Here is a 27,084-nt window from a genome sequence, read left to right as displayed (position 1 = left end):
GGAATCCAACACGGTGGTACCGATGACGAGCATTAAGAATCACTAAATAGAAAGAGCCAATCTTCTCCCTGATGGTGCAGACACAGTAAGCGACTGTAAGCTGGTGAACAGAGTGGAGCATTTAGCAGCAAAGAGACAGGTATGTCCCTCAGGGGTTGGTAGAGACCAAAAAGAGAGCAAAAGAAGAGTGATTATTGGACGAACATACACCTGGCTGCCAGAAATACGACTCCAAACGAATGCTGATGTTGCTCTGTAACTGCTGGAAGTCTCAGTGAGCAACTGTTTGCTAACACGGTCGTCATTTCAACTTAAAAGTTGAAATGTTAGATGCTTTTAATGTGACTAACACTTACAGAATGGAAATGTATTGATTTACTATTGCTGAAAAATCTTTAAATTCAACGCAAAGCTTTGTCTTTTTAATTTTTCTTCTTCTCCATATATGCATTTTCTTCTTCTCAATGTTTGTACTCCATCTCTTCTTCATCGATATCTTCTATATTCTTCCAAATCTGTTTTGTATAACAGGTCTGTGAAGTGACGCGGCTGCTAGAGCAAACTAGGTCATGCAGGTATCCGATTAGTTTGAGATGTTTCAGACCGCCCAGTCTGCAGATATGAAGGAAGACGACCGGTTTCAAAGGGAGCAGCTCATTCTGCCGTGACTGAATGAGAGCTGTTATCCGAGTCTTCAAAGTAAAGAAAGACAGATGTAGGGGGGGGATTATGTCGTAAAGTCTAGTGTCAACGCTTTCAGTTAGCTGTTGTGTTTAAATGCCAAAAGGAGAGCAGGCCTTCATAGCTAAATATTGCGCAAAAAGAGAAATGTAAAAAGATTAAAGTGGTTTGTGTCACATCTGCAGAGACGGGGATCAGGGTGAAGAGGCAGTGTTTGTTCAGGTCCGAGCAAGTGTTCCAGCATGGGCAGAGTGAGCCAGTGACAGTGCAGTTTTTTTGGAATTATCAAGTCAGTAGACGCAAGAATAATGTGTAATAAAAATGCAAAAAGGAGCAAAAGGTTCCAGACAAAGACTTGTTTGTGTCAGTTTGAGCCCCCGCTGCTCCGAGGAAACACACGGCACATTTCTCTCTAAGGAGAACTGTGAAATATTCCTTGGTTAAACACACCAGCATGTTTGTGTTTCTCCCCAGAAGGTTGTAAAGGTTACCAATACGTCCCGGCACACCATTTGTCTCAAGCGGTGCCATACATTGTGCTGATGGAGGACCCTCCCTCGTGCCACACTGGCATTTCCAGAAGCATTGACTGAATGGGGAAGCCATTGTGCTCTAACTCCTCTCTGGCCCCGGGCCATACACATCCAGTCTGTCCTCCGTTGATATGCTTGGCTTGCCGTTTTATAATTCATATCGAATGCTGCGGGTCCGTGGCAGGGCGATCATGAATTATCAGCTAAACCATGGGAGATTCACAGATGACTGGTCAATCTGTGTGGTGAGAACAAGCAGGAGTAAAAAAAGAAAAAAGAGCGATATATCAGTCTTGCATGGAAATTCTGCCCAACTGGAAGTGTTTCAAGACATAAGGCCGGGTTCATAATATGGATTGAATGGATTTTCCTACCACATGGAGACAGATAAAGCATCACATTTCTTTGTTTTTCATTATTTCTAATACAGTTTTGTCAGTGTTTGCCACAATCCCGGCAATATGCAGCTCTTCAGTTTCCGCACCAGACATATTTCCGCGTAGCATTGTGCAACAAGATGCCGCTTTAATAATCATGGTGGACCTGGAAAGTTTTGGATCATGCGAGAACATGAAATTGAAATGAGCCAGAGTCACGTGAATCTCCAGGATCAGTATTTCACTCAGAGGAAATGAAATACAATATCGCCCTCGACACGGTCATCCCAGATTTATTGGAACAGCGATTTCCTGAGTGCGTTTTTTGTTGGTGAAGCAAAAAGAGATATTTCCATCGAATACGCGAATGTGAGAGCAAAGCTCCCTTTTCCCTTTAGGAGAGAAGCTTGAGCTTTATTGTGTGTTTTAGACGCGCTTGTAAAAGGTGTTGTACAGCCAGCTGATGAACAAACACTGAATTAAATGGGCTAGGGCCAACAGGTTTCTGACAGTTTGATTTCGTTTGTTAAGCATGCCTTAAATCTCTCCCGCTCGCAGCGCCTCAGAGCCGCTCAATTCACACCCCTTATGGCAACACGTTGTATAAACATTGGAGCAGATGCCTACCTCACTCTTTCCTTTCTTAAACGCTGTCCGCACTTGTTGTTTTTTTGTGTGTGTGTTTTTTTCTCCAGGCAGCCTAATTCAAATAGTAGATGAGTCCCGCTTACAACCACAAAGTAGTTTGCCTCAGAATCTAAACTTTTGGATTTGCTCGGTGTAAGTCTGCTTCACAGGAGGCTTCAGCTGTCATAACAAAGTAATGCATTTAATCTTGAGTGGAAACAGAAGGATTTCAAACAAAGTCAAGTCCACACACTAGAAAGCTGTAGATATTTTTTTTTCCTCCCTTTCTTTGTGTTTGCGGAGGTGTTTTCCAACAATATAAATCAGGGTTGCAACAGAGACAAAAGTATTTACGGCGACAACAAGAACCTGTCTGATTTCAGTGCGGTTCAGCGTTCACCAAATACGTGTGAATACCTTGGATGCATGTCTGAACTAATTTCATTTGAACAAAAAGCACAAGAGCTAAACAAACATGCACAAACACAAGGAAGCGTATAACATTTAACACCAACGGGACGTTGTGCTCAGGCAATCAAAGCAGATTGTTCCTCTCGCTAAAAACCTGCGGCAGCGAATTCTCTTTTTCAGCACAAACACTCCAGCTGTTTTGATTGTTTTTTTTCTCTTAATCGTGACAGACATTTTAAGCGTTCATTTGTTAGAGAGAGCTTGATTTTGGAGACGGATCGTGTGCAAAAGAACACGATGGCCATTTGAACAAAAAGCCCCTCGTTGTTACAAAAAGGAAAAGAGAGAGCGGGGCCGCAATTATATGTACTCGGTGTGAAAATGGTTCAAAAGCGATGCATTTGTCTCTACCTGTCCTCGTTCCACATCAGAAATGTCACAACAGCTCAGGTCCCACATTTTAGTTTTAGCTGGTTGTGATTTACACAGCAACGGCTTGTGGTAAAACGAAAGTCGACAGCGGGGAAAGGATGGCGATCAATGAAATAAATGATGATGGAGCCAGTAATTGTGCTCTCTGTGACACAAGTGTGTGGTTTAGTGCACATATTTTCTTACATGGCCGCTCTTGAAACGGAGGATTTCTCTTTCATTTCCCTTTTGCATGGCCCATGGTCGTGTATGATTTAAACCGGTGTAATAATGTGTTCTCTCTCTGTCTCTGTCTCTGTCTCTGTCTCTGTCTCTGTCTCTGTCTCTGTCTCTGTCTCTGTGTGTGTGTCTCTGCCGGCTAGCTCTCACTACAGGCCATGAATGCAGCTCTGTTGCCTTCACTGTATTAGTAATCTCCTCAGGCTGAGAGGCGCTGCCATAGAGCATGACCGCACCGTTTTTGTCCAGGAATTAAATGTCACCTAGGGGTGGGTCACCTGCAAACAAAAGGCCACCATCCGATTTGCAGGTATAAACAGTCAAAGATAAGGAAGCCCTCTCCTGCCGTGCAGGAAATTGAATAAGTACGCGGCAAGAAAAAGAAAAGAAAAAAAAGTCAGAGAAACAGCGCGGCACAAAGAACGTTTTTGTTTGCCTTGCGCTATCGGTATTGACCCCCCTCTTGTAGCGCAGAGCCCCGGTGAGTGCGCGGGGCACAATGGCCTCGCAGAAGATGAGGGGCAGGAAGCTGTCTGTCATTAAGATCTCCCCATCTGTGCGTCTCTTATCGGCGCTCCTGTTTTCTGCTCGCATCGACCGGAATGCTGGTGGAAGGGAATGGGGCAAGGTCATCGCGCTCAAGCCGATCAAAGTGGTCAGTGTTCCAGAGATAGCAGCAGGTTATTGCCAAGGAATGTGCCTGGATGTTTTTTTGCTTTTTTTTCTCCTGGTAAATCTGCGAGAGACTCCAAACAGAGCTGTGTAAAAGCCCACAAAGACTTCCCCTGTTGCACCGTACATACAGTCACATGGGTGGAGGGCAATGTCTTTGTATGCACGGGAGACTCTCGAATTACCGCTACGTCCGGCAAAGCAAGAGTCACATGATGGATCGAGGCGGCCAAAAGCGTCCATAGGCACATATTTAGGAGCCTTGCAAGCTTGGCTAATGGTAAGCTTCCTGGTAGCCAAGCCACTACGTCCCCGTGTCTCTTGTTTCTCTGTATAAGAAGAGAAACGGCGATGAGGTGCATTCTAAGCGTGCTTGTAAAAAAATCTGTACAGCAAAGGAACAAATTTAGCAAAGTTTGTTGAGCAACATCCCGCATTTCTCAATTCTTTCACCTCCGTTTAGTTTTGACAAACTGTGACGATAAATTCAAATGCATGATGATTACAATAGAGACAAACAATAGTTTTTTTTAGCAAGGCAACCCCCTCCAAAATCCATCATAAAAACATTATGTCGTTGCGTCTTAGATTCTAATTCGTATTATTTACATGAGCACTGCTGGAAGAAGTTTTCTTTCACCTCTATTCATAAAAACTCATGAATCTAAATGAACAAACCCACAGCCTGCTAGCGGTAATGCTAGCTCGGTTTCTGCGAGACGCTCTCCTGTACGCATATATCGACTTTATTTTCCCGAAAGTGGAGACAAAATTTTTAAAATGTAGTTGACCAGTAGTCCAGTCCTGCTGCAGCGTATGCAGTCTGGAAAAGTCTCCGAAGCAAGATAGACATTGTTAGCAGGTGCTGAGGATGTGTCCTGTAGACATAAGAAGCATCCATTTAGCAAAGCCAGTACAGACTCTGCCTTCATTTCATGAAAAAGTTCAATTTTTTAAAAACATATGTCAAGATAAAAGAGGCAAAACACGCATGACTTTCTTTTTTTACTTTGTTTGTGCACCAACTAAAGCCACCGAAGATTCTTGTGTCGGAATGAAACACGGACAAAATGAATACCAAAATTGCACTGCCCCACTCCATCTGCATAAACACAACCTCAACTCTACGCCACTCCAACCCACTTCGGTAAAAGTGGGTTCATTTGGAGACGCGAAAGCACCAAAATGGACTCCCGCCCAGTGGAAGTGATAGCACCACTGCGTTAACGGCCACTTCAGGCTCTGCGTGAAGATAACGACCGCGGCCCTCATCAGAACCGTCTCGTCTCGAGGCCCTGATCTCCGTTTCTCGTCAACCTTGTACTCTGCGCCTCATTATTCATGTGATCCGTGTTCCAGCTGCGTCTCCTGACACCCTGTCCATGTGACGTACCGAGTAAGCCTCCTGGGCTCGGCTCTGCACAGGCAGCGCCGGGTGGAGGAGGGTTGATTAGGGGGGTGAAATGGGGAGACTCTGCCTGAGCAAACAAGAACAGAGACACAAGCATGTGATGGGAGACAAACCCACATCCTCCTCCTCCTCTTTCCCCACTACATCCTCCTTTTTTCCCTTCTCCATCCGCACCCTGAGGGAGGGCACCTGACTTATTCGGAGACAATTTCTTGAGCGGAAAATCCAGTGGGCGACGTTCAAGTGCAGGGGTAAAATGCGGGCTTTAAGGGGAGTTAAGCATCACTCAGGGTGGATCAAACCTGTGAAACTCTACCCCTGCTGCACATGGGAGGGTTTCTTTAACTCACCTCTTTCTGCATATTTCATCAACTTCCTTGCAAAAAGGAGATGCAACAATATGTTCGGTATTGAACAAGCAATGGACTAATTCTGTCAAAATGGACATCCCCCAGGAGCATATCGGTGTTTTCATCTTCCAAGGCGAACAAATTTTTTTCCACTCAAATGTTTAGCCTCTGTGACTGTTATTTATGACAGGGTTGTTTTCTCAGTAGACGACACAAGGTGTCGAATTATACTTTGCTTCAATCTGAGTGACGTGTCCATGGACCCGAACAAAAGCAGGCTTTACATCTGGTAATGTCCACCGTGTCGACTGCGCGTCAGTTGTGGCAAAACTTAAAACATTTTCTGTGAGTTGTGTAATTCCAGATATCAAAATGGAGCAGTCTGTGCATTTCAAATAGTCTGTGTACACTGTGTGGTTTGTTCGATGCTTCATAAAGGCGTCTGCATGTTTAAAGGAAATGTACACTGAGAAACAAGCGGCACGGCCCTCCTCAAATAAAATAGTTACCACATCAATCATTTCAAACGCTTATCTTTCAGTCCAGCTACAATTATGATATATTGTGGTTTATTCGGGGGTTGTGTGCTTGTCTCTGCCACACGTTGACACCGTTGAGTCATAAAGTCCGATCATTTTTAACACTTAAACACACTTTTTTTGAACGGATTAAACAAACGAGATGTACTGTTTTAGTTGGTCAACTTTAAAGTGCTGGCAGCCAGATGTTGTTTCCTGCTGTTTTCAGTCTGCGGTGCGCTAACTAAGCTAACTACCTGCTTGTCTTCCCGCACAGACATGAGAAATGCATTAATCTTCTTCTCATCTAACACTCGGCATGAAAGCGAATAAATTAATGTAGTCATTTCATATGATTTATGTAAAACGTACATTTACTTGGAAAGCCTCGGGATGCTCATGCAGCTCCTACAACATTAGACAGTTTGTTTCCTGATTCTCTCACCATTACAGTGCGACGTTAGCATTACCCAGTCATCAAAATGGCCACAATTAGACCCAGGCTGAAGAGACTCTAAATGCGTGCTTGTGATCAAGCTTTTTCTAAATATGTCCCACCTGAGGAGTTAAGAGGAAGCAGCAGGGTCTGTCACTCTCAGCCGCAGCAATATGACAAACACTTAAACCCCTTCAGCGAGACGTGCGTCAACATGGAACCCGTGATTCTCTCCTCCCACCTGCTGGTGTTTTTTTTTTTTTTTCTTTTTTTCTGTAAGTTGAGAAACATTCAGGAAATGAATTTGAAGAAATGGCGATGAATAGAAATGGTCACTTTAGAAGGTGAAGTGGCTTCACTGGATTCATGTTGGCTGTCACCAGAAGCAGAAAAGAGATATGACTCAGAGCGCTTCATCTAACCACAAATGGACTCCTATATTGGCAGTTTCTATTTTAGAATGCTTATATCGGAATCTAGAGTGTCTGATAGCAGTTGTCTGGGAAAGGCGGGAGTAGCCCCGGGGTTTGTGGTCTTGTCTGACACCGTCTTCAGAAACAATTCCCAGCAAGGTGGACTAGAGCGGGGACTAAAGTGTCATGGGAAATGGTGCCATATGTCCAACTAGATTTTCAGTGTTTCACCGCATTTCGGTGGTTGAAATGAAATTTGAGCCGAGCTCTCGGGTTGTTGTCTGTGTTTGAAAGGTAGGTGTTGTTTTGTGAATCCCAAATCTCCCTTCTCATCTCCCACCTCGGCCCCCGTGTGCCTCTCACTTCTGATGGGCGGTCATGTACTGCATTTGTGAATGTGTGTCACGCATTTTTACGCAGTAACACAAAGTTAGGGATGTGGGAATGGAAATGTTGAGTGTTGTCTTTGTACCGTGCAAGCTGAACTAGCCCACGTATTTAGTTTGTCAGTTTAGAGGCATGGACAGTGAAGTGCACTTACATTTTTATTGAATACATTAAAGGTTCACCGTAACGGTCTCTTGGATTTTGTTTATTTTTTTAAAGCTAATTTTATTCCTTGGCCAGCAATCAAAAAGTTCCACTGAACAGATTAGAAATACTGCAGTAAAGAACAAAGGAGTTTGAAAGAAGAGGCAAAACAGGGACGACGCTTTGTTCCCTAATATTAGGAATTCAATTTATTTTCTTATCCTACTTTATGAATTACCATTGAAAATCTCCACCGGAGCAAAACATGCTGTAAGACCACTCGGATATTGGATTACGGAGGCATCCCCCGCTGTTGGAGGAAAAGCTTGACTCTAGGATCTGCGCTTTCTTGCAAAGATGTTGGCTACCAGTAATATGGGGTATAAAACAACATAAAAAGACAAACAATCTTGAAGTACTCCTGCTGTGACCACGGTGGGGGCACTCTTATTTGACTAAAGGCTACACCCTCCTTTATGCTGCAGAGAAAGCGTCCCTGTCAAACCCAAGCCCAGAACAATGGGGGCCAGCCATGGGGAAACGGGGCTATTTGCATGCAGCTGTTTGCCGTTTCCAGGACCACAAAGGCCAATCAAAGGAACCTTAATGGAGGATGACAAGCGTCAACCAACGCCTTTGCACTCTGTCTGTGCCAGCCCTCGCCACTCTGTCTACCCTCCGAAAAATGGCCCACATTTCATTCTTTCGGCCTGATCAAACAGTCGTCCGGCTCTCTCTCCCACCGTCTGATGTCCTGAGGCAGTGGAGTTTGAAGGGTTAAAGGTTGGTCATGACTGCGAACACACAGAGCAGCAAAGACAGACCTCAACATGTGTGTTATGGTCTGGCGCTCGCAGTCGCCAAATGGCAATACCTCAACACCAAAACCGCTATTATCTTTTCGCTTCATCTCCAGGGTTTTAAAAGCCACCGAGTGTAACTCTGTGGATGGTTTCAGATGCACCCATCTGAGCCACAGTACCACTTCCAATTTCAAGGGTGTTGATAGAAAACAAAATATGTATTATGAGGGGAGAGAGGGGGGGGCAGGGAGGGGGTAGTCACCAGTGAATTATAGGTTTTCAACTGGAGAAGAAGAGAAACTCCCAGAATGCAACATATTGTGAAGCAGTCTTTGGCTCCTGCTTTGCTCTCCTGAGCTCAATAGACGGCTTAGCAGGTCAGGGGGAGGAATCTGAAAAGCTACTTTCTTCGCAGTCACTCACTGACCAGAATGCATGATAAGGCTTCGTGTCAACAGGGCCAGGAATAGGGATCACAGCCAATTATGGCTATGTCAAAGTGGCTACATGGCAATTTGACTAAGTGGTCATACAAAGCATTATTCAATTCCCTCACTGAATGTGCAATTCAAAGGAGACACGGGAGAGAGAAGCCCGCTCTCGTTCTTATTTTTATTTTTTTTTACACGCGAGCGGGGATCGTGTTATGGATTTCTTCCTGCAGTTTTCTTGACACCGTTTTCCCCGCAGCTGGTGCCCTTCTGTCGCAGTCTTCAACTGCTGCAAAGTTGAGCAGTCAAACAAAGCAGAGAATGAGAGATGAAAAGCTTTTCATACCTCCCAAAGACATTGACATTTGTGCACACAAACAAATCCGCCTCTCGTTCCAAAAAAATCTCGCAAAACTTGTTTAAGCCCAGAAAACCAACACGGAAGAATACCTTCATCCAGAAACCTTTGTTGTCGCAAGGCTTTTGTCTTTATTAGCTCTGCTTAAATCCTAAGATCTTAAGCAACATTCAGTTAAGTCGACCAAAAATATATTCGCTTGAATTCAGAAGAAGAAAAAAAATCTCCTTTATATATATATTTGAACGTTTTACAGGGATTTGTCATCACTTGCTCAATTGCATGTTGAAAAGGCAGCCATTAATGAGGCCGAGACTATCCGCAGTTTGGAGAGGAGGCAATTTATTCTTCAGGTCGCCAGTACAGTCCAGATACTCCCCTCATTTGATGCAGTGTTAGCCTATGACCAGAGCGATCCATACGGGCGAGGGAGGAGGAGGAGGAGGAGGATGAGGAGGCCGGCAAGGCACAAGCCCAATCAATCGCTCGGCCTCCGTTGACAGCAGCATGCCATTGTGCCGTAGCGGCCTGATAGATGGGCAGAGTCAGTGGACAGCCAGAGAAAGGGGGTTACGCAGGCAGATGCCGTGTGTCCGTGAGCGTGTTTTGGCCCAACGACGCTCTCCCAGCTCCGCATTTTAAAACCCCATGAAATGCATTCTTTCTGTCTGCTGTCTGTAGCTGCCGTGATAAACCCGTCACTCCGTCCGTGAGGAATGGCAGGCGGGGGCGATCATTAGTCTTCGCCAGTAAAGCCGGCGACTTCCCTCTGTGTTTTATCATCCACTATTCTGGACAGGTTTTCTGAAAGGTTTGGGTAATTGTAGTGGTTATTGGAATAGATGGAGTGACCCCACAGCCCTCCACTTATGGTGACGTCTCCTAATGAGGTGATAAACAGTCCAGCTAAGCAGAATCTACTGGCCATTAGACGGATCATGGCGCTGTAATGAAATGGCTAGTGGACGAACGCCAGAGAATTCGTACCATTAGTTTCATATTTTGTTATCCTGCTACCACCAGTGCACGCAGACGTCTGTCCCAATATGGGACGACTCCAACATTATATTTTCAACAATGTTTCGCAGATGTGTTTTTGCTAGTGTGACACATAGAATACCATTATAAGTGAGCCAGGAACAGCGGGCTGGAATGACTAGCAGAAATGTGGGTCGGGGGGGGTTCAGGGTAGGAATTTCAAGCCGGAACCACTTCAACTTTGGGCATTTCAAACAATGCTTGCGTCAGGCCCCGACTGTTAGAAGCGTGAGGGTAATTAGACTGAGGGGGCAAAGTGAACCAGAGGTGGTAAGTGTTAGTACATGACAATGCTCGGGAGCCAATGGGAGCATGGCAAAGGCAACAGGCTGAAAGGAGGGCTAATTAGGAGAGAGCAGTGCAGAAAATACAAATGGTAGCTGCCCCCTCTGGGAGCCACTATTGCTGCAAACAACGGCGATTATTGACAGTTCATGCAGTGCTCTGCTTGCACTTCTTAAATGGAACACATTTGCATGTTCTACTTAGATTTAGCCTAATTGTTTTCTCACAATTGCAGACACTTAACATTCTTTTTTTTTTACTTTGGATAATTTGAACAGATAATGGATTTCTTTCTTCCTTTGTTTTTTCTTCCCGTTGCTTTTGTCTCTCTTTGCAAATCTCCATATCTTTAGTTTCACCCTATTTGTGACATGACATTTTAATACTTAGGAAAAAAAGGAAATGCAGAGGAATCACCTATTCCATTGTAACTTGCTGGAAAAAAGGGTTGGGGGGGGGACAGATTTCAGTGACACAGTTACGTTTTCCCCAAAGTAGAGCTATTTGGCTGCGCCTCCATCTGCTGTGTTCCATGTATAGATTTTTCCTCCTGTGTGGACTCCAGACTCTTCGATCCCCGCCACGGTAAAATAGATTATATTACGCTCCGTTCTGCCGGGATTCTGCCCTTTTCCTCCGTCTGTCTTTGCAGAGCAAGCAAAGCAAAAGAAACAAATGAGGGGGGGCCTGCACGGCCGTAGAGCAAACTATTCTCGGCCCAGACGGGATTGGCTCCGCGGTGGATGTTCTCGAGGTGGAGGCCTCGCTGACGCTCTGTGGCCTTTGTGTTAGCTCAGGAATTTATGAGGTTACCATCGGTCTCCAATGACTTAGATTTGATGCCTTAGCCAACATCCAAGACCACAGAGAGATGGAGAGATGAATTGTTTTGTCTTTCTCCATTCCTGTATCGCGTGTAATGGCCCAACTGTTTAAAACTGCGGTAAACATTGGACCGCTGTTGGCTATTTATTTTGTGCCAGTGAATTTTCCCCGCACAATGTGTGGTCTTATTGTATCGCAGCAGTGATCCCGTCAACTCATTAATCGTATTATTTGCCTAAAGTTTCGTCTCTGTCTTTGTGTCTCCGTCAGGGTTCAGCCGCGCGGCCTTGCCTTTCGGGCTGGTCAGGAGGGAGCTCTCGTGTGAAGGATATGCTATTGATCTCCGCTGCCCGGGGAGTGATGTCATCATGATCGAGACGGCCAACTACGGCCGAACCGACGACAAGATCTGTGACGCTGACCCGTTCCAGATGGAGAACGTCAACTGCTATCTCCCCGACGCCTACAAGATCATATCACAAAGGTAAAGCGCTGGGGAGAGGAGGGATCTTATTTCACAAACATAACCAAGAGCTGGCAAAGGACGGACCTCTTTTTTTTTTTCTCTCTCTCTCTCTCTCTCTCTCTCTCTTTCTCCTTCTGCACCTAACATTTGTGCACACAAAAGAAACGTTTAAATTATCACCCTGCTCGTGCAGCCGCCTACATACAGGACAATTAATCAACATCTCACACCTTTTTATATTGTCCTTTATTCCCTCATCGACTGCATGTGTGTAGGTGGCATTTTGAAATCAGAAAACTGAGGCGCAGATAAATTCTTGACATCCGTGCGGCGCGGCAAAGCTCTTCACACCAGCTGCGCGTTGTTGCTGCTGTTTGAGTCATAATCAGTGTAGCTCAGTGAGACGGAGAGTCACATGAACACCCTCTTAATTCCCTATCTGGAACATTGGGCTTGCTTTGTTCAAACACTTGTACTGCATTGAAGTGGCTGTGCCTCAGGTAGTGAGCAGTGCCCGTCATCATGCCTTTTATCCCGGTTTCCCTCTCACAGGATGCTGCTTTGCTGTCAAACGACAGCACAGCAACACTTCAACCCGACTGCTGCTTACCCCTAGAGGTGTGTGTATTTTTAAAGGGCACTGGATGAACTATTCAAAGATAGCAACCGGCGCAGTTCATCTTCTAATGCACTGCTCTGCCCTAACCTGGCCCCCCTTAGGCTAACTCCTGAGCATCATCGCCCACCATCTTACTCATCTGGGGGTTTTTCCCTCATTCACTTCAGTATTTACCCTCATGATGCAGAACTACAGAATATCTCGGGAATAGATCTAGTCCTACGGTCTTACTCTGTCTTCATATATTTACAGCCGAGTCTCGGCGCTCTCGTGCAGTAACACACACCTGACGGTGTCCATGCCCCTTGGTTTGCACCCCATCTGTTGACAAGCCAGCCACTCACTCGCTGGAGTCCAACTTCAAACGTATCTCCGTGGAAGATTCCCTGGAGGCAGCGAGCCAAAGCTTCGAGAAGACTCTGCACCACAAGCCCTGAGCTAGAATTATTCTAATGATTCAGATCAGAGAAAACGGGCTCCTGACCGTAATTAAGGTTGATGCGATAACCAGGGATGTTAGAGCAGTCACAAGGCTCAGTCCTCCTTCAGTCGCGAGCAAACTAAAAACCAGGGGGATGTTTAAACAACGAAACGTTAAGACACAATTCTCTGCCAATGTCGGGGAAGATTAACAAAAGCCGATAGCATCACAGACTAGATAAACAAACGTGTTAGACAGGATTGGGGTGATAGAAACAGTGGGAGGTCTGCTGCACAGAGTGGCAGTTTCGTTGGTTTGGAAATTGCCACAAAAAGGATCCACCGGCAACCCGTTTTTTCACAACAGCGAAACAACAATAACAATTGATTTTCAACATCTACATCGATGTGTTTTGGTTGATGATGGAAAAGAAGTGGGTGGATAATAAGATGTACCAAGGAAGTGATGGAAACTCTGGTTACTGGTGATCGTTCCCTCGGAGATGTACTGTAAATGGATGATGTTTAATTTACTGAAGTATTGTTATGATATGCATTTTGTATTTAATTACAATAATACATAAGAATGCATTGTATTGAATGAGCTACTCTTATCTTTCGTTCGTTGAATACTTGAGGAGATATAGTTCCTACACTTCGGAGCTGGTGTCACTCAGACTTCTAAACCTCTGAATTCAATCGATTATCTCTGGATGTATTCGAAGTGACTGTTGCTTTCATCCGGCGTCAGTCACGTCACATTTTGACGCGGTGGTGACCCTTGTCCCTCTCAGCAGCTCTCACCGCAGAGAAGCCATAAAAGTGAATCTCTTAAGTGCAGCTGGTACCGTACTGTCACTGATGTTCGAGCTGATGCTATTTGTTAACTTCATAATGGACTTTGCGCCTTTGTTATTCATACGTACAATATTTAATAATCCATTAGCTTCAAGGGGAAGGGTTTTATTTTCTTATGAAAATGCATAGCTGGATTTCTGGAGTGCAGCTTTGAAAAGCACGGTCTCCGTCTGGTTTAATGTAAATACATTTACCTTTTTATTCACGACTTTAACGTCGCGCATCGTTGAAAGTGCAGAGTTGAGGCTTTGTGTGGCTGTTGTGAGGCACAATCCCATTTTGCAGCGACAGAAAGCCTCTTGAGTTTCTAATGGTTCTTTGATGTCAAGTCCAATGTTGAACTGTACGTCCAACTTGCATGACTGCTGCTGACCCTCTGAAATATTCATCTCAGGCTTGCAAATTGTTGAATGTCCTATTTTGCATCTTTTACTGTTCACATTATTCTCAATCCCTCGGCCTCAAAAGAACTTTATTGAAGTGGAGCCAATTCACCCTATACAGTATTTACACAAACTCCGTCCTCTGCTGCCCCCCCCCTTCTCCCTCTCTACTTGAACTTCTTTAGCACCCAGAAACATCTGCAGACACACACACAAACACACACGCTAACTTTGCAATCAACTCATCAGACCGTCAATTCACCATTTCCATTATTTCACACTTGAGGGCAAATAACCTCTCGTATAAAAAAGAAAAAGAAAGACATTCACGTCTTGTTTGTCACATACATACAGAGGAGCAACCATTCCAGTCCACTTGCATGTCAGCGCCACCTGTCCTGTGTGTTTTAATGAATGTCTTCCCCTTTCAATAGCGGTATGAAGACGCTGTTAAAGGAAATGCCATTGCAAATTCCTGACATGCCTTTAGCTTCTCTCTCTCGCTCTCTTATTCATTATCACACATTCATTTACATTCATGTACACTTCCTTAATGCCTTCATTCCTCTCTCTGTTTGCCAAGGTGCAAGCTAGAATGCATATGTGACAGTCCTGGCCGGGAATTCTTCAATTTCTTTGTGCCCCCCCCCCCGCTCTCTGCTGTTAATGTTGTCTTTGCCGAGTGCTCTTGCTGTGGGTAGTCATGATGAAATCTCTGGTCAATCTTTTTTTTTTCTAGGTGCAACAACCGTACGCAGTGTGTGGTTGTCACTGGCTCAGATGTCTTTCCTGATCCATGCCCTGGCACCTACAAGTACTTAGAGGTCCAGTATGAGTGTGTTCCCTATAGTAAGTATCGCCATCCAAATCTCACACTGAACTCTTATTGTGTGCTTTTTAAAAGTGTCTGTAGACTCGATGTGCTGTTTGTTTTACAGGTGATGCTTCACCTGGAGGATTAGCTTTGATAATGATCATTTAAGATGACGGATGAAGTGTTGAAGTAGTTTTAAGGGTCAAAATTACAAATACGATTTAAAACGAATATGTTTTTCTCATTTACCTCCAGTGGAATCCAGCCGTGCAGATAGTTTAGGTTTGATTTGTGCAGTTATTTTGTAACATTCGTCTGTAGGTTTGGGTTTTGACAGCTGCTTCCTGTTTGGATCTGGTTCCCGGTTGGCAAAATACCCAGATTCGTTAAGCTTAAAGGCTAAAGACTCCCTTATTGGACCTCATTGTTATTTCTGTAAATTAATGTTAATTCTGTAATGGCTTCAATGAAACTGCTGGTTGTTGTCTGGTTGCCGTGCTCGCTGCAAGCCAGAGTCTGCACTCAGCCAAAGATTGTTTGTGAGGGAGAAGAATCGTGTCCTTATGGTTGTTTTTGTCGTTCAACAAGACCAACTTCCGTACATATCAATCAATACGTTAAGCCCCGTCCCCAGTATTTAGAGCAAGTGGCTCATGAAAAATAAGCGACAGGTTGTGAACATTAATCGTCTGCTGTATTGTTTTAGTGTAAGTGAATACAGATAGAAATGTCATTTATCAGTTCTTGCGATACAAAAGTTTGGTGACTTACGAATGTTGGAAACTAAACCTTATTAAATTTGAAATGAGATTCCAAAGCGTCTCAGTTTGTGTTCGACTTCTGCTCGCAGAGCAACAGAAGTAAATGGAATTTGTGTTTTTTTGTGTTGATGAGCTCACAACAATGAAACATTTAAAAAAAAAATCAAAAGCAAAACCTTCACAAACAATGTTCCCGTTTCTCTGGATAATCCACAGAAAACTTTTGATTGGAATACCTTTCTACTGAAATAATAATAGCCTCTCTGTTGCTGTGAACAGCACAAACAAAATTCCATTCACCTCCAGTTATTTTGGATGGTGATGGAAAATCTCAGAGGCAGATATTTCCAAACCTTTGCAAATACAACCGAAACTATCTGCATGACTGGATACCGGTAGGGCAAACTGGGTGAACTGACGCTTTAAATGGCTTTAAGAACAGTGTTTAGATGTGGTGTCTTTGGTGGGGTAATGAAGGAGAGATTACAAAGAAATGGGTCGATTATAGGTCTTACATTAGCGCATTACATTCACCCATGTCCTGTGGAAACAGACTGCACAGGCTTCTTGAGAAAAAAGTATAAATGATAAAAATAAAAAAAAATCCTAAAAGTTTAACCAAATTCCTGCATGGATCAGCGTTGGTGTTTCAGCGTGAACATGATTTAATTAAATGTACTGTGGAGTTGGTGGAATCCGGCACTATTTTAAACTCTAAAGTCTATAGTGTCTGATTTGAGTTAATCTACCTCAAAAAGGGTGTTTTACAGTAGTTTATAAGAGCAGCTTGAGGCTTCATCCCTGCCTGTGAAAGTACTTAAAGTGTAGTATTTAAATTGATGAATTGTAAACACCTTCAGAGATATTCACCTCTTTCTCTCTTCTTTCAAACAGACCTCCCTTTCTCCTCCTGCCCCGTTCTACCCCCTCCGACTAACCTCTGTGCTCTCATTTTTTTTAAACTTCTAATCTTTCACATATTGTCCCCAGCCTCCCTCCCCCCCCCCGCCCCCTCCCCCATCTCCACCCAGAGCGTCTGCAGCGTCAACAGTCCACTAAAGAAACTCCATATTAGGCCGACTGCTCATCAGTCATCTCATGTGCTGCTGCTCTCCTTGGCTCATTTAAGAGTGTAACATTAGCATCGTGTCATGTTTTACGTGTGTGGGCGAGCGAGTTTGATTTGGGTTCATAAAGTTTGAAAGAAATTCCACCCTCGGGTCAATACATGCCAGAAATAACTCCTGTGATGTTTCTCTAACAATGTTATCCATCTAAATATGACCAGGAGATATTTATTCTTTTCTCCTGCCACTTAGGAGAAGCACTTTTAGAGGGATTTATTCGGCCAATGCATTTATTTTGTCTGCAGTTAAAGACGGTAGGAATGAGAAGTTTAATGCGCTGGAAAGCATTGGCACATAGCTCGTCTCCATAACTTGTCTGTTTTTATATCCTAGGATGAGAAGACGTTGCACTGACAAAACAACCTTTCCCCCCCCCCCTCCTCCTCTAGCTCTTCTTCCCAAAGCAGCCCTGCAGTTCATCTCATGGTCATATCCTCCAGCTAATTCTTCTCTTTGTACCTGGTAGTTGACTCATGATAACCTTTCTCTCCCTCTTGCATTCTTTTTTTGCTTTCTTTTCCAATGCCTGAAATAGAAGTGGAGCAAAAGGTAAATGAGTGGTCTGGTCCCCCCCCCCCCCCCCCCCCCCCCCCCCCCCCCCCCCCCTCCCCTCTGGCTCCTTGTTCTGTGGTGTTGAGTACAGCTCCCCTCACGGCTCCCCTCCCCCTCCCGATTGCCTCTCCTGTCAAATGCTAAATCCATAGGAGGATTGTTTGCACCCATGGAGTCCAAATGAATTTCTAAACTGAATTTCAAATGACATCCACGGTCCAATGTGAAAGAAAACACCAACTGTTGGGTGTTGATTTGTTCCAGGGACTCTTGCCTAGCTCTGTGTTAACCCTTGAAGAATGAGTAGTTGTGTGTGTGTGTGTGTGTGTGTACAGCGTCTTATTTGGCGTCGTCTTAGTTTGCTTTGCCCAACTTCTGCTGCACCCTTAGCACGTGATGTGAAATAGCAGTGATGGCTGAGTGAGATTGGCAGGGACAAAAAAAAGACAACAGAAAAAAGTTTGAAAGGAAAACAAGATTTCACTGTGTCCCTTTTTTTTATCCAGAACCAATTAATTTATAACCGTCTAAATGGGAACCTTGCCATGGCCTCTCTCACCCATCAGTGGTTCCTCCTGTCTTCTGTCACAGAAGTAGTGAAAATCCTTTACCACTGTTGTTCGATCTATTCCCCGACCTCCACTTTCATTCTACCTCTGCTTTGCTGCCGCCACCACCATCTACAACCTGTTGTTCACTCTTCTCACGAGATGTGAAGTCCGTTCCCTCCTCATTTTGGTTTACGACCTCAGTCATGTCAGTATGCATGTGCAGTGTGTCCCATGTACCCAGCTGTTCGTGTGGCATTTGACGACAGAGACAGGCTGGTATTTAAAAAAACTCTCCTCTCATGTTCCATGTCTTTCATTTGCAGGATTTTTACCCTTTTCGTTCAGGTTTTTATTTTGTTTTGTCCCCGTTAGGATGTAGCAGCAGACCCTTGAGATGCAAGCTCATGTTAACGTCACATTTCTCATCCTATGACACCTTCATTTGTTTTCCTTTTTCCCCTGTTCATTAGCGCTAGAACAAAAGCATTAGTTAAAACATTCCTCCACATTCACAATCCCTGATCTTTTTATCCTGCACTTCAGTTTTACAGCAGCAAGAATGATGCGTGTCAAATGTTGTAACGTATGTTTGAAATGAGTTGCCTCACTGTGTTTTGTTTCACTCTCTTCTCTGTCACTAGTTTTCATTTGTCCCGGGACTCTGAAGGGCGTGGGAGACGCCACCTTCCTGTACGAGGCAGAGCAGCAAGCGGGGTCGTGGTGCAAAGACCCGCTGCAGGCCGGAGACAAAGTCTTCTTCATGCCCTGGACGCCGTACCGCACCGACACCCTCCTCGAGTACGCCTCTCAAGAAGACTTCAAAAATGGTCGCCAGACGACCACCTACAAACTGCCGCACCGCGTCGACGGGACAGGCTTCGTGGCCTACGACGGCGCCATCTTCTTCAACAAGGAGCGCACTCGCAACATTGTCAAGTTTGACCTGCGCACTCGCATCAAGAGCGGCGAGGCTATCGTCAACAACGCCAACTATCACGACACCTCGCCTTACCGCTGGGGCGGCAAGACTGACATTGACCTGGCGGTAGACGAGAGGGGCTTGTGGGTAATATACGCCACGGAGCAGAACAATGGGCGCATTGTGGTGAGCCAGCTCAACCCCTACACCCTGCGCTTTGAGGCCACGTGGGAGACGGCGTACGACAAGCGCTCTGCCTCCAACGCCTTCATGGTGTGCGGCGTGCTCAACGTGGTGCGCTCGACCTACGAAGAGAACGAGAGCGAGACCAGCAGGAGCCAAATCGATTACACCTACAACACCAAGCTGAGCCAGGGCCAGTACACCGACATCCTCTTCCCCAACCAGTACCAGTACATCACTGCTGTGGATTACAACCCCAGAGACAACCAGCTGTACGTGTGGAATAACTTTTACATCCTGCGCTACGACCTGGACTTCGGCCCGCCGGATCCTGCCGAAGGTGAGAGCCTCATCCATTGTTTTTTGTTTAGCTCGCCGTCCTTCGTTGTAAGCGTTCTATTGTGTGGTTGCCTTTTTAATTTTGGATGCAACTCAGGTGTGATGAAGAGAAGGGGGTTGTGTTAGTCTCGGGGAAAGGGCTCATTTGCAGACAGAAATTACAAATTCACCTCGGAATGAGGGATCAGAAATTACAAATTCACCTCGGAATGAGGGATAGCCCCCTGTGGGATTGAGCCTCTTCAGAAACCTGTTTCTTTATTACCATGAGGCAAGCTGAGGCACTCACTCCAGCAGGAGCCTGGACGCTATCAAATTCCCTAATCTCCGGCTTTATCCGAAACCATTATTAATATATATGTATATAATGCTGGGAATACATTTTAGAAGTATTGTGCACAGTATGACAGAGGTTATCCTCTTCCCCTTACTTTACATTTCAAGTTGTGTTGCCATGGCTACCTTTTTTTTCGACAATAGATAATAGCCATCCCATTGTTGCGTGATATTTTAAAAAGCACCAGGTGTGTGTGTGAGTTGCGTACCAGATGGTGAAAGAGCGCAGCAAAGTAGCTGGAAAGAGATCAATTACAGTGAAGAATCTTGCCGGGTTCAGATTAATCTGTGAAGTGCTGAGAGGTGACATACGTGTCATCAGACGGGGACCTTACATTAAGACGATAATGGGTTTAATTACCTGACTGCAGCCACCTTATCCCACAGAGCCGGGGTGTAGTGTGTGTGTGTGTGTGTGGGGGGGGGGGGTGTAAGGGATCTTGACCCGACTTCTAGTTATGTTAGAAGCTCAGTTTTTGCCCCCGAGCGCTGGTCTGGATTCAGTTATGATTTTTAACTTCTGGATATTCGGGAGGGTTTTTCCAGGGGGAAATCTGATTCTTGACCTGAGCTGTTGAAGGGGGGGGGGGGGGGGGGGGGGTAGCGTTGATGTCTGAATGGCGGCTGTGTGCTCCTGAACTCTGGCCTCTTGTCAACAAGTCTGTTTGTTTTCCTGCCATCCCCTGGAATCTCCCCGGCAGGATAACTCAACACTCGGAGGGGTGCTGTGTGTCTGTGCCCGTTCCGCTGAAGCCTCAATTACGAGTATGTTGGAGTGCGTTTAATCAAGGAACCCAACAGAACATAGTTGTTGATTTCACTCATTATTCTAAATAACCGCTTCCGTCCGCGGTTCCAATCAAAAGTGCGTCCCTGCAGCAGAACTTGTCACTGTGGGTCATTAAGTGTGTTTTATGGGAGCATTTTGAAATGTTGCGAGCTCAAGAAGGAGAGAGGAGGCATCTCAAGATGCCGCGGCCAGCAGCAGCAGCAGCACACCGGGCTTTGTGAATGGCACTTGAAAATAATTGGTTCTTGTTTATTAGCTTTTTTTCAGATCTTCACCTTTAACTTCTTTACTGTGAAGCTATTAGGATTTATTGCTGCCCATGATATGGCGTTGAATTAAACAACCTATTCTGCAGGGTAATCTAATGGTGCTGAAATAATGTCTCTCTCTCTGAAACTGACGGGCACTCGAGGCGTAAAGGAAATTAATTGTGCTCATTAAGATTCATCGACCACGGACTGAAGTTACACCAAACCCAGTGTATTTCTCTTCGTTGTAGAACTCATGTAACACGATGAGCGGCCGCGTCCTTTTCTGTCAGAGGCATCAACCTTGACTGCAATGCTCATCCTAGAGAGGTGCTGAAGAGTCTGCAGGATAAGGGGTTTATAATAAGGGAGTTTGAGCAAAGTGATCAAAGCAGAACATAATTGACCTTCGCAACTTGTCTGCATTTTCCCTTACCTTGTGCAGAGTGTTTGTAACACTGCAGGTTCCTTAATGCTGGCCCTGGGTGAAATGATTAGCTAAGATCTATCCCCATCTTGATCTTTCCGCTTATTGCTCCAAACAATTCGCAGACATTTAAAGAAAATGCCTACCCTCTGCTAATGCATTGTGAACACAAACCAGTGATGATCAATACTTGGAGAGCCCTCCTCCTCAGAGGTCTCTCTCGAAGAGGTGCATGCCAATACAAAGCACGCCAAAGCGCCCGCCGGGAGAACATTTGGAGGGACACCGGTAATGTATTCTCTGTGACGGGCAAAGGAATTAACTGATTTCAGTCCAAAGAATAAAAAAACAAACAATCAAGAGGAGCAAGCGATTGCCGAGAGCCTTTCAAAGTAACAAGGAGAGAAAGGGGAAAATTAATTTGTATTTGAGGTAGCATTGATCTGAGGCCTTAAAGACGAGACGAGAGCCATAAAATGAATGGCTTGGTCCAAAAGGCTTAGCCGCTCGGAGTAATCTGGCAGCAGTGAGCACAAGTGGGCTCTGCTCTGAATTGAAATGTCAAGCAAAACCACTATTTCCTATCCTGCATGCCACATGATGGATATCTATCTTCACAAAGCTAGTGTGTTTGTTTTTTGCTCAGCCATTTTGTGGCTAAACTCAGCTGTGCACCTCGCTGCACTCTGCGCCGCTTTTCTATCCCTGAACGACGCCTCCAGGTGAGCCGTCAAGACGGAGGACATTTATAGATGTATCACGCACTCAGCATGTGTTCCACCCTCTCAAGCGCGATGTTCGGCAACAGGAATAGAGGCTGGAGTAAAAGAGTCAGGAGATTTGCAAGAGCTCTAATTGTTCTGCTTCTCGCCGAGCGCGGATCAACACATTTGAGATTATGGCAGGGAATTGTTTAAGTATGCATTCTGGGCGTAGACGACAGAGCGTTTTGGGAGTGTTTTTGCTCCGAGTGTATTTCTGTCTGCACATATATCTTCCTGTCTGCAATGCATGCGTCTTTATTGTGAGCCACCGTCCTCTGACTCAGAGGCCGTCGAGTTGTGACTGTGCTATGTCTGCTGCTCCACAGAGCTCGGTTTCAGGCCTCGTAAATTACCCCGCGCAGACACAGGATATGTCCGGCAGAGCTTTTTCTGTCTGCTGCTCTTTAAAGGTCGAAGCCGTCTGCGTTCTTTTCCGGGGTTTTGTTCAAACCGGAACGCCCACTCGACCGTTAGCAAAATGCAGTGGCGACGGTTACCGAAGTACGCCGATCGATGCGCTTGCGGATATTGTTGGGGTTGTGTGTACACACTCCCGTGTTCTGCAAGGTAAAAATGACTGTTTTTGTCAGAGGAGTCTTGTGGCGTCGACGAGAACGTTATAACGTATTCGGTACCCCATCGGAGAGGGCCGTGGAAAAGCAGCAGATCGTATTTAAGTCAACAACAAAATAAAGATTTCTCACTTTAAGTGTACGCTATATTTAGAATATTTTCACGGCTTTACCTTGCCATCAGTCTGCCTTTTCTGATGGGTAATTGAAACTCTCTTCAAAGCCGCTAGACTCCATTGACAGTAATCAGACTTTGCAGAACACGGGAGTTGCTGGTCTATCGCTGCATCGATCGGTTGCTCTATTTGTGTTATTGGGAGGCTTGAATATGTACATGGATATATATATATATATATATATAGAGAGATACATGGGGACGCTAAACATTTGATTGTTCGGATTTGAATACATAAGGACTTGGAAGGCCACTTGGAAGCTACAGAAACAAAAACCCCAAAACAATAAATAACGGACCCGCCCTTTAAAGAACAAGCGTCCATAAAACAGTGAGGCCGCTCAACAATTTCTCATCGACTTGAGTTTTTTATTTCGCAGAAGTAAAGACGAGATGAAGAGATATTTCACGGCGTTAACTAAACTGCAGATGAATTGTCTTGTGGCCCGGTACCTTCCATGCAAAGCTGTGTGCTCCCGTCCACTAGGCAGAACAGCATGAGCGCATATAAACGGCCTAATGTAAAATTCATGTCTTCTGGGACTTGTTTCTCTGTCATTAATTACCAGCGCTGGCTCGAGGTAAAGAGGCAAAAAGACCAACTGTAGCTCTCACACAGTTCTTATCCTCCGAGACAGTCTTGTTGTTGAGTCAAGCTCCAATGCACAATGAATAAAGATATACGAGGAGGATTTATCTGAAGGACGTTGAGAAATGAATGAAACTACTTTCTAATTCGACTAAGAGAAAGGGCCATCAATACGTTGGTTTTCCTCTTGTCCGTCCCAGTTTTTTTCAGCCGCCACTGTGTTCAGGTTAGGTAAAAAGAAAAAGAGAAGGGATTTTCTTTCTCATTTGGATCAACAATAGAAACTTCGCTCATCTTTTCACATGGTGTAGAAATGTGTGCAGCTTGTCAGTTCGAGGACAGCTAACTTCCAAGGGAGAGAAAGGAGACCAGAGCACACATTGATTGGTTTTCAGCCTTCAACAGAACCTGCCAAAGTAGAGATGATTCCTAAACTGAGCTCTGGCTGTTCGATATTTCCTTTTGTCTGTTTGTCATTGTGCCAGGAGGATTAGCCTTGTAAGTGATTCATCTTCAAAATTTAAACCAATTGGAAACAGCTTGATTTGGCTGCGAGTTGCCATTGCTCTTCCCTAACAGCAGGTATTAGGCGGCTTATGATCCATTTATCCTGCCGCTTGTATGGACATGTAGATCACTGTTACTGCTCTGACTGTATGTGTGTAATTTGAGACAAAAATGCTCTTTTAGTGGAGCGGTGTAAGCTGCAAAAGCAAGGACAAAAACAATATCCATCTCTGATCATGGCGTCATATTTTTTTGTCATCTTTCCCACAGATTACTAAATGTCTCTGGGGGGCTATAAAGTGATAAAACTAATTCTGCTTCTTCTCTGATGTCTTGATTGATGATCTTGCATAATGCCCACCCCCCCTCCCCCCCCCCCCTTCCTTTTTAGCTCTGTTTTAATTTACGCACTCCGGTTTCGACTCCGCTGACAGCCATTTTTCAAGTGTTCAATCTCAAACTCTTCCATTATTCACAAGAGGTATTATTCAGCATATGGCAACAGTATGCCTTTGGTGTCAGATTGCCCATAAAGAGTGACTTCACCGCCTCTTGAGAGAAATGGCAGCCAATTGGTTCAGCCCTCTCTTGGCTGAGTGCTACCAGAGGACACGCGGCTCTTACTGGAGGGGAATGTGTTCGTCGCAATCAAAAGAAAATTGTCTCGCTCGCGGTGCAGAGACATCACAACAAGCCCGCAAATGCTTCGACATCTGACGAGCATGTTTCTTGATGTAGTATTCCATAAACACGCTGTTTATTCGATGTTCTCGATGTCCTTCAACATCACATTGCGATAGGCCGAGACATGCCGACTGTAGATAGCCACAAAGATCGTATCTTGTCTTTGATTTTTGTTTTTTTAATCACTCAGTCGGATGAATGAAAGCGACGTGTTTCATGATTCTGCCTGAGAGAGTGAACATGAGAGAGACAATGACAAAGTGTCTGGCACCATGAAATGACAAAAAATACAATGATTTGATATGTAATAGAACATATAATGTATAATTAATTAGCTTTTATCTCCTCTGGATTTTGTGAGTGATTAAAGGAGACTAGGACGGCCACTTACTGTTATTTTCATTTTGGTTTAATCTGCCAAGTATTTTCTCCATCAACAGATTAATCGTTTGATCTTTAAAATGTCAGAAAATAGGGGAAAATGCCCATTACAATGTCCCAAAAACTCAAGGTGATATCTTCAAATGGGTTGTTGGTTGATTCCAACAATGGCCTGAAAACCCAAAGATTACATTTACAATTGAATTAACAGAAAAACAGCAGGAACGCTCTCGTTAAAGTGATCAACAGAGAACACAGTATTTAGGCTTGAAAGATGACTCGTCGTCCTCATGAGCATTCCTGACTGTTAACTTGTTAATAAGTAATATTTTAATTTATTATATTCAGCGTTACAGAGCGATACCTACGATTTGAATTGATTGAATCCCTTGTAATAATATATGCTAAAAGCATTTGCCGAGATGACAAAGATGCATAAACCACCCAATGCCTCTCTGTGCTGTGTAATCCTCTGTGTGGGTGGTAGAGGGCTTTGGACCCGTGACTGTGATCCCGGGAGCAGGTTAATCAGGTGATGACAGTAAGCTGCTTCAGGAAACATATAAGGGCGGGTAGCAGCCTGTGGAAAAGTTTGCTCAGGTATGGGGAAGTTTAATATTTTCAAACTCAATTATACCTGCCCTTGTATTGCATTATATGCGCATATTGAATCATCAGAGTCAGCCTATGAATCATCTCACTTTTCCTGAGACAATAAAAAATCTTCGCTGGCAGTACATCCATTTGAAAAACTTCTTGTTTAACCCCTTCTCTTAAACAAAGTGAGTTATTTGTTAGTTTAGGGGGAAAAAATAGGTTCTTTCAATGAGTTTAGTTCAGTATATATAAGTGCGATAAGACTGGCGATCCTGTTTTTTTTTCACATTTCCCATCATCTTGGGGTCCTTTTCTTCCTTTCGTTGTCGTATTTCTGAACACCCTCATAGCCGCGGGTGCTAACCGAACACTTCATCATCGTTCGCTCATTTTAATGCAAACATGTCAGCTGCTACTTTAGCTGCCACGCTGGCCTGGCCAACCTGTGAGTGTGCAGCTGACGGACGCACAATGAAAGCGTAAAAAGGTAATTAGCAGGGGGCTCCTGCCAGCGGAGAAGGTCACGGAGCAAAATGTCACAACTCGGCCAACACCGTCGGGTGGTCTGGGCTTTATTTTTCTTATAGCGAGCGCCTCAGGAACACAGTCTTCAACCTCCCGTTGGCCTCCTGACCACGTCGCCAGATATCAGCTTTGTAATAAATATTTCCCTGGAATGAAAAAAGCAAAGATTCCCCTGACTGGCTGATTGGTGTGAAATGTGGGCTTTGTCGCCCTTCTCTCTCTCTCAGGAAATGGAGATATGTGTCTGATGATGGAGTGTCAGATAGCATGATATTGCGTTTTCCCAGAAGCACCCGGGGAACGTGGAGACAACACTATAGTGCAGACCTCATTGTGGGAAGCTGCTTTTATCTCTAAATATGATCCGGTGGTTGTGGGTAACAGATGTATGATCATTCATACATCAGAGCAGTATATCCGTGTAGACACACATGCACATGCACATTGACATTCACTGTGTTTTCTTCCTGTTCATATTGGCTATTCATACTTCATACGGTATATAGATTTCCTATTACTGCTCTCATTTCCGAGTTATCTCCCCGGCTCTCTGCAGCAGCTATCCGTCCGTGTGTGCACGCAGTCGTTTTACGCAGCAACACACCTGAGCAATGGAGCAAACACAAGCGCACTCGGACACCTGCGCGTGCACATTCACACATAGATTCGCTTCGCAGCAGAAAGTGTGGATTGAATACATTGGAATCGCATTATTGCTGATGTATGTTTTTCGCCCAGAGCAGTGCGGTTCTCCTTCCGCACATCAGCTTTATCAAAGTGAGAGAGATGAACCAGGCAGAACAAAAGTGAAACGCAGACAGGCTTTGTCTTCATTGTTGACATTTAATCAGCCCAAGGTACTGACTCTGTTGGGAGGAAATCACTGCTTTGTCAAAGGATGCCCACCACCACTGCTTGTCTTATTTTTGGGCACTAAAAATAGCCAGAGATGGATGTGTCGTGTTGACAGGTTTGCCTTGATTTTGTTTAGTGAAGGTGCAGAGTTGCAATTGAAAGCTGCACGAAGCATTTTATTTCCAAGAATTATGGTCAGCAGTAACTCTAGCAATACCAACAAGCCACGGGACTCCAAACAGTTGCAGTTCCCCCACTGCTAGAAACGATGGGAGTTCAAGGCAAGGACAT

General features: G+C 44.7%; 1 protein-coding gene across 3 annotated transcripts in view; it reads left to right on the top strand.

Moving 5' to 3' along the window:
• Window positions 1-27,084, top strand: part of adgrl2b.1 (adhesion G protein-coupled receptor L2b, tandem duplicate 1) — a 79,309-nt gene that overhangs the window by 23,143 nt on the left and 29,082 nt on the right. For all 3 annotated transcript variants that reach the window (XM_079284354.1, XM_079284353.1, XM_079284355.1), the window contains exons 3-5: window positions 11,622-11,835; window positions 14,837-14,946; window positions 18,544-19,344. In XM_079284354.1, coding sequence (XP_079140480.1) covers window positions 11,622-11,835; window positions 14,837-14,946; window positions 18,544-19,344 — 1,125 coding nt within the window. The remainder of the gene's footprint in view (window positions 1-11,621; window positions 11,836-14,836; window positions 14,947-18,543; window positions 19,345-27,084) is intronic.

The sequence above is a fragment of the Melanostigma gelatinosum genome (assembly GCF_949748355.1).
Source record: "Melanostigma gelatinosum genome assembly, chromosome: 15".
In the NCBI taxonomy this organism is placed as follows: Eukaryota; Metazoa; Chordata; class Actinopteri; order Perciformes; family Zoarcidae; genus Melanostigma; species Melanostigma gelatinosum.
The sequence above is the reverse complement of the archived record's forward strand: the minus strand, read 5'-3'. Positions and strand labels throughout refer to the sequence as shown.